An 8584-nucleotide genomic window follows, 5' to 3' on the forward strand; every position below is an offset into this window, starting at 1 on the left:
GGGACTTGAGACTGGCCTAGTTTGGCTGGACTCACACGCACTACAGCAGCTCTAAGAAAGAGGTTCAGTTCGGAAAGGATTAAGCGATAGGAATTGTTTCTTTGAAGTGGTTGTTATACTTTCTCGATTGTTTCAATTTTTCTTGTGCAAGAAAATCTCCTAATGATGAGCTTCAATCCTGCACAGGTAGTCCTCAACTTACAACCATTTGTTTAGTGACCGTTCAAACAACTTTCTCACAACTCGCAACCATTGCCGCGTCCGTCCCCCCCCGGTCGCGGGATCAAAATGCAGACACTTGGCAAGTGACTCATATTTATGACGGTTGCACTATCCCGGGGTCATGTGACCTACCTTTTGCGATCTCCTGACCAGCAAAGTCAGTGGGGGAGACGGATTCATTTAACAACGGTGTTACTAACTTAACGGCGGTGATCCACTGAACAACTGTGGAGGTCGTAAAATGGGACAAAGCTCACTTTCCTGTGCTCATTTAGCGACATTTTGGGGCTTAGTTGTAGTCCTAAGTCGAGGACTGCCCGTAATTTGCCCACACCACCTCTGTACTCTTGTAGAGATAAAAGGTGCATTTTTTGATTTTTTGATTGCTGCTCTTGTCACAAGCAACCAGACCAGGGGTCTCTGCAAACTTGGGTCTTTTAAGACTTGTGGACTTCAACTCCCAACTCTGGGAGTTGAAGTCCACAAGTCTTTAAAAGAGCCAAGTTTGCAGACCCCTGAACCAGACCATCTTGCCTCTAAGATACATTCCAGTCTAGGAAAATAGCAGATAAAATCAGTGAGGCCAGTATCATCTGTCCAGTGTATTTCATCTTAGAAAGTGAGGATGTCTAGAATTCTCCTGTATTTAGTACCACAACAAAGTTTTTTTTTCTTGTTTGGTTAGATCTAGAATACATGTCTATGGAGATTCTCAGTCATCCAGGTCATGGTTGTCCCAAAGGTGCTTTTTCAAGAGGCAGCTGGACTTTCTGGTTTTTCTTTGAAGACGTTTTGCTTCTCATCCAAGAAGCTTCTTTAGAATAGAATAGAATAGAATTTTTTTATTGGCCAAGTGTGATTGGACACACAAGGAATTTGTCTTGGTGCATATGCTCTCAGTGTACATAAAAGAAAAGATACCTTCATCAAGGTACAACAGTTACAACACAAATGATGGTCAATATATCAATATAAATCATAAGGATTGCCAGCAACAAAGTTACAGTCATACAGTCATAAGTGGAAAGAGATTGGTGATGGGAACGATGAGAAAATTAATAGCAGTGCATATTTAGTAAATAGTTTGACAATGTTGAGGGAATTATTTGTTTAGCAGAGTGATGGCCTTTGGGAAAAAACTGTTCTTGTGTCTCGTTGTTCTGGTCTGCAGTGCTCTTCAGCTCTGATTCTATGGAGATTCTTAGTCATCCAGGTCATGGTTATCTCAAAGGTGCTTTTTTCAAGAGGCAGCTGGACTTTCTGGTTTTTCTTTGAAGATGTTTTGCTTGTCATCCAAGAAGCTTCTGCAGCTCTGGATGAGAAGCTACTTGGATGAGAAGCGAAACATCTTCAAAGAAAAAACAAATCCAGCTGCCTCTTGAAAAAAAAAAACACCTTTGGGACAAGATCTGAAATACATATTTACCCATTGGTTGGTTTGCACAGTTCTGAAGACCAAGTTAACATTGAGTAGCTATGGTTCAAGTAACATTGTCGGAGCATGGATTCCAGCACATTCCTATCTTTCTATATATTATTTATTAGAATATACCTTGTTCATTGAGATTTGTTAATCAGGATTTAGGATTTAAAAAGGTAAAGGTTCCCCTCGCACATATGTGCTAGTCGTTCCCAACTCTAGGGGGCAGTGCTCATCTCCGTTTCAAAGCCAAAGAGCCAGCCAGCGCTGTCATCCATCAATCTGGACGGAGAAGTATTAGGAGAGCAAGAGAATTCTCAATCTGGACGGAGAAGTATTAGGAGAGCAAGAGAATTCTTAAGTGAAACTCTACACCTGAACATAATTCCTCTTATGGGTGGTTGCCACTAACCCATTAAACAACACTCAGTCCCTCCTTCTTCCCTCAATCATTTGACTAGGGTGGTACAGGTAGCCCTCGACTTATGACCATAATTGAGCCCCAGATTTGTGTGGCTAAGCGAGACACAGGGATGACTCACACCTTGGTCAGCACTTCTTTATTCTACTATCAGGAAGGAGATATACTGTAGAAGCATAGCCAGCCGCACAAACAGGCTGAAAAAGTTTTTATCCGTGGGCTGTCAGGCTCCTGAATGAGAAATAACTGCATAACTACGTAGTATGATGGACTGCAGGGCCGGCGCAGCGTGTAACATGTTCACACTGCTGCAATAGGACTGGGTGTTTGTTAGCAGAATTCAGTGGGGTAGGGATTTTCTGCCTTTCACCGAGTTGTATTGTGTTGGGGTGTGTGGGTGTGTGTGTGGGTGTGTGCACGAAGGGAGGCTCAGCCAATCTCATAGTACACGTCTTGAACTCTGACAATAAAGGTTTAAATTTGAATTTGAATTTGAGACACCCGTTAAGTGAGTTTTTCCCCCTTCCGCATCCTTCTTGCCACGATTGGTAAGTGAATCACCGCAGTTGTCAAGTTAATAACACGGTTGTTAAGTGAATCTGGCTTCCCCCATTGACTTTGCTTGTCAGAAGGTCACATAAAGGGATCACATGACCCTGGGACACTGCCACCGTCCAATTCGTCAGTTACCGAGCGTCCAAATTTTGGTTGCGTGACCATGGGTCTGCTGCAGTGGTCATAAGAGTGAAAAATGGTCGTAAATCACTTTTTTTCAGTGCCGTTGCAAACCTGAATGGTCACTAAATGAGCTGCTGTAAGTCAAGGACTACCTGTTTAAGGACTCCTGCATAGAGAAGTGGGTTGGTCATGAAGACCTTCAAGGTCCCTTCCAGCTGTGTGATCCTATCTTCTATGATTTCTTTCCTAAAGAGCAGGGGTGTCAAATTCGATTTCATTGAGGGCTGCATCAGGGTTGCGTTTGACCTCGCGGGGGCCAGGGAGGGCGTGGCCATCTTGACATCACTCATGTCAGGGGCGCCTGCAGCGGCCCAAGTGCTCTGCCAGCGAAAACAGGCTCCCAACCTCTGTTTTTGGCTGGGGTGAAAGGTAAAATTTGTTACTACCGGTTCTGTGGGTGTGGCTTGATGAGGGGAGTAAATGTGACTGGGTAGGCGTGACCAACTTTTTTTTTTTTTACTTTTAAAAGCATTTTTTCTACAACCTCTTCGGCCGACAATCAGCGGGGATCGTCAGAAGAAAAAAAGCTTCTGACAATTCCAGCTGAGTTGCCTGATCACCAGAACCTTTTAAAAGTATTTTTTACAGCCTCTTCGGCCAAAGAGGTTGTAAAAAAAAATGCTTTGAAAAGGTTCTGACATTCCCAACTGAGCCACGCGATCATGAGAGGCTTTTTTTTTTATTTTTAAAAGCATTTTTTTCGGCCGAGGAAAAAATGCTTTTAAAAGTAAAAAAAAACCTCTGATGATCGCGCAGCTCAGCAGGGCATGCGGGGAGAAGGGGGGGCAGGGATTTTGCTACCGGTTCTCTGAACCAGCCGCCACCATCGCTACCGGATCAGTTGATCCGGTCTGAACCGGGAGCATTTCAGCCCAGGACGCAGCCCTCCCGAGCTCCATTTTCACTGGCAGAGGGTTGCAGGGCAGCCGAAAACGGAGCTCAGGAGCCCATTTTCTCTGGCAGAAGCACAGCGGGCCATTCCAGATCTGGCGGCCAGATCTAAGTACCCTGCCGGCCGGATCCGACACTCACCCACGCCCTGGGCCTTGAGTTGGACACCCTGCTGAAGAGGAATCCATCAAGGCTTGTGCTCCCGTCCCCAAACATGACTTCATAGGTAGAAGTTCTTCAACTTCTCCGCTCCTTCAGGCCTTCACATCTTCCCCTATTCCTGACGCTCTTCTTTCTCCTTTGCAGAAATTCCCAGAGCTGAAGTTCAAGTACGTGGAGGAAGAGCAACCCGAAGAGTTCTTCATCCCGTATGTTTGGTCCCTTGTCTACAACTCTGCCGTGGCTCTTTACTGGAACCCGCAAGATATCCAGCTTTTTACGAGGGATTCGGGTTGAAACCCAAAAGGAAACGCAAACCTACCTTGCCGGCCCCTTTTCCTAAAATGACTCCTTCCCAGCTGAGATTTCCTAAGAAGGATGCTTGTTACTATTGTATAGCCCCACTTATTATTTTCCTGGGAGCATGTTAGAAAGCCAGAATGCCACATGGACTCCATTAAGACTGTATGCTAATTTTTAATCTATCTGTTTGTCAAGCCAAGAGATGGAGTTGTTGTTTTTTTTCCATCAACACTGGCAGTTGGGTTGGAAGAACTCGAGGTGAGGTGAGATATTAACAGCAATCAGCTTTTGGAAAAAAAAAAACCAAAATAATGTAAATGAAAATATATTTTGTTTTTTGGGAAGTCAGCCTTTTTGCAAGCTGATTTTTCTTCCTGTCTACTCTTAAGCGTATCTGCAAAAGCCTTTGAGGTTTTGCTGTGGGCTTCCAACTTGATCTTTGCAGCCTTGGTACCTTTTCACACTGGGTGTAACTGAAATGAAATTAATCTTGTGGCATTAATACTTTTTTTTTAATGCTTCATTTTGGAAGGCACTAAAACTACCACTTCTCGCTCTGCAAATCTAGAAAAGTTTAAAAAGATTAAGAGCAGCTCACGATTCATAGTTTCAAAAGTGCTATTACACGAGTGTGGATTTCTCCGAAATTTCACTGTTGCTTCTCAACCTCCCCAGAAACACACACTTCTTAGTCTTCTTTCAGATAAATTGGTTTTTGACAGAAATTTGCAGGCATGCACGTTTCAAAATAAACTGTCCATGTTGTGTACATTAAAGAGAATCGACAACGTGCTACAGGAGAGAAAAAGGGGAAAGCACTTAGTGTAGCATTGTTATTTTCAAAACACACACACAGAGAGAGAGAGTGCCCTGTGCGAGGCTGCCAAGTTAAGGAACAAAAAAGATCAACAATTGTGTTGCCCACCATACTTCTTTTACAGAAAAAAATATGGCATTCAGAAGAAGGACAGCATGTGAGACTGGCAATGTGTGGAAAGACGATTCCCCCTTTAATTATCTTTTCACAAATTATTTTGATTGGTTTTTAACCTCCTGACCAGCATTGTTCCTCCCTCCTGTCTATTCTGTAAAAAATCGCTGCTTAAAATACAATCATATTTACTTATTCCCGCAGCTGTAAAGAAAACTGCATAGCGATTGAGTTCATTCAGTTTTGCACAGAGACAGATTTGGGGTAGCGGGGATTAGGAGCACTGATTTTTAAAAATCGGAAGGCGAACCGATAACAGGAGAAATATTTGACACGGTGTTTGAAAGGAGCTGAATGTCCTGCAACCCTCTCCTTCAAATAAATGACTGTTGACTGCAAGCTGTGGAAAATTCAATGTTTGAAAGGGGCAGCTTAAAAAGACAAAAGTTGAATATTTTACCTGTGCGAATTGATGCTGGAAATGGCTAAATTCTGTCATTTTTATTGGCTGTACAGGAGATGGTCAGGCTTTCACTTTGGGAAAGAATTGTTGGAGTGTGCAGGAAATGCCCATGTCGCAGCTATCTGCAGCTCTTTAAAGCGGCATTGGCTTTTCTTGGGATCTTAAGGTTGCCTGCTGCAGCAGCCACATCAGCCTGAAAAAAGATGCAGCCGCTTTAAAAAGCTGCAGACAAGAGGTGAGTTTATCCTCTAAAACAGCACCACCGCCCCCCACCCAACCTTTTGTGGACCAGGGACCAGTTCGACGGAGAGAGGTTTTTCCGTGGACCAGACAGGGTGTGGTTTCGCGTGCTGCCTGCATCCCACAAATGTGGCTTTGCTTGTTTGCACAGCCCGATTTCTGGCATGCTGTGGCCTGTTGCTGGTCCACGGGTTGGGGGCCTCTGCTCTAAAACACCCGTTCAGAATTGAACAGAATCTGCAGCCTTAACTTTTAGAGCAGTGTTGGCAGCTTAATGATGGGTGGACTTCAATTCCCAGAATTTCCCATCTGCGCTCGCTGGACAAATTCTAGAAGTCAAAGTCCACCCATCTTTAATTGCTATATTGAGCAGCACTGCTCTAAAAAGGCTACCTTGGTCTCAGGTTTCCAAAACCACTCGGGGGGAGGGGGGGACGTTTCACACACTTCTATTACAAGAAGAATGATTTCTCTGATGTAGAAAGGCTTTTCGTGTTTCAAGCATGGGGCAGCTCGCTTAGGACTGGAACAGACCCAAATCAAGAGATTTATACAGAAATTAAGAGTTTGATATAGTGTCCTCCATGGAGCAATACAAAAGCTTTGCGACGCATGGAAACTGCAATCCGAGACAGGTCTATATATTTGTTTCTGACTTTTACAACATAAAGCACCATCCCTGGGAATTCTTTGCCGTGATATATGGTTAAGATTTCCCCTCAAGACGAGAGAGGGTTAAAAACAAACAATCCAGTAATTCTCTCTAGCTTAACTTTCATTTTACGGGTAACTAAGCGGCTCCCAAGAATGTGTTTTCATAGATGAGCTCTCCTTTTTGGTTACCTTTTCCACAGAATTAAAACCTCCAAAATGGGCTCAGTCAAGATCATGGAACATGGCGAAGTAGCTGCCCTAGAAGGAAGATTCTGAGCTATTGCGAACGCTGCAAATCAGAGTTCATTCTTTGTTAGTCGCATTTCATTTTATTTCTGTTATTATTAAAATACATTTTCGACAACCAGGTGTCTTGGCAGTTGCTGGCAGAACTCTCAGGGTTTTGTTAAATCATTACAGGCAACATTGGTGGCCCTGCCGCCACAGTTGCCTTCCGATTCATCAAAACAAAACTTGTGGTTCTTCTTAGCATTTGCAATGTCCGCTAATTTTGGCATACACTCTGTTAGTTATCGGCACACAATGCAACAAGAGGCCGGTTCTTGGAGAGGGGCTGAGAGGGAGGGACTGGCCCAAGGATGCAACTGGCTCCTATGCCTAAGAGATGAGCAAAGCCTGGATCTCCCCATTCCATACTGGTTCCACACTGAAGCAAATGAAGCAAATCCCATTGAAGAAGTACCAATCCGATTAATAATCATTTGTCCAGCAACCATTTAAAGATTACAGTGGCTCTGGACGAGGAGGCTGAAAACTGGTCCCCAAAGTCGCTGTGGTTACGATCCCTGTGATTACTTGATCGCCATTTGAGAGCTTCAGTGCCACCTTCTGATAAGCAGAGTCATTGGGGCAGCCAGCAGGAACTCACAAATGGCAATCATGTGATGTCCCACCTAACGGCCACGCGGAATTTGCCTAAAGACCACAACTGAAACTGCCATTATACTGTAAGTTGGTTCGGTCATATGACATCAAACTTTACAATCATCGCATCCTTTGCGAGTTCCTGGTCACAATTAATCATCATTAACCGAGACCACATATGTTCTTGAATAATACCTTTATAATGAATCAGTGTTTACCTCGGCAACTTTAACATGCGTGAACTTCAACTCCCAGCATTCCTGGTTGGGAGAGTGCAGACACCTCTTCAAGTTGTCCAGGTTGAAAAACACACCAATAAGAGATTTGAAACAAACCAAGATAAATTTTCCAGGAGCCTATCTCATTCAAAGCACCTTTTCTGGATTTTTGGTTGTTTTTTTGCAGAACCCAAATCAAGTGCTTGGCATGGTTGTATGTACAAAGCCTGAGTTTTTTTTTCCAAAATACATGGGAAAACAGTGACTGTTTATGTAAACTCTGCTTTGAACTTTTACAGATCACAACAATGGCATTGTAAGTCTATCTTTGTTCTCCGGGCAGTTTTGTAAAGCGGAATATGTTTTGTGTTGGGAATATAATATTGGGCGGCCATCTAATTTGAAATAAAGGCTCTCTTTAGTTATACTCTCACAAAGCGCTGTCTTTCTGGCTCAGCCAAGTTGACTCCCTCTGAAAAATTCATGGAGAATTAATGTCTGATTTATGCATTGTTGTGTTAAAATTCATTTTTTGGCGGACTCCTCTTTGGGGTCCATCTCCAGGCTGCGTGTAGGTCAAACCTCGTGCAAGGTAATGCATCATTAAAAAGGATTATGCAAGCAGTATCTTAACAAAACCCGAGTGAATTAAAATAAATCCCGCTGTACGTTTAGTTATTTAACGTAATTGGCCATATCTTGATTATTGATTCATCCAGTTGGATGTGATTATGTTGGAGTTCTTTGAATAACCTTTTCCAAAACACTGCAAAGAAACTTTGCAAAAGAGTTTGGGACGCTGTCTGTCAGCAGGATAACACTCTCAAAATAGAATAGAATAGAATAACAGAGTGGAAAGGGACCTTGGAGGTCTTCTAGTCCAACCGCCTGATTAGGCAGGAAACCATACACCACTTCAGACAAATGGTTATCCAACCTCTTCTTAAAAACTCCCAGTGTTGGAGCATTCACAACTTCTGGAGGCAAGTTGTTCCACTGATTACTTTTTCTAACTGTCAGGAAATTTCTCAGTTCTAAG

The 8584-nt window shown here is 43.3% G+C and overlaps 1 protein-coding gene across 3 annotated transcripts in view; it reads left to right on the forward strand.

Annotated features, from left to right (window-relative positions):
* The window catches only part of DYM (dymeclin), a 291188-nt gene extending 284382 nt beyond the window's left edge, over positions 1–6806 (forward strand). For all 3 annotated transcript variants that reach the window (XM_058170966.1, XM_058170965.1, XM_058170970.1), the window contains one exon: positions 3999–6806. In XM_058170966.1, the coding sequence (XP_058026949.1) occupies positions 3999–4148 (150 nt within the window). In that variant the 3' untranslated portion in view covers positions 4149–6806. The remainder of the gene's footprint in view (positions 1–3998) is intronic.
* The last annotated feature ends 1778 nt before the right edge of the window (positions 6807–8584 follow it).

Source organism: Ahaetulla prasina, chromosome 2 (genome assembly GCF_028640845.1).
Source record: "Ahaetulla prasina isolate Xishuangbanna chromosome 2, ASM2864084v1, whole genome shotgun sequence".
NCBI lineage: Eukaryota > Metazoa > Chordata > Lepidosauria > Squamata > Colubridae > Ahaetulla > Ahaetulla prasina.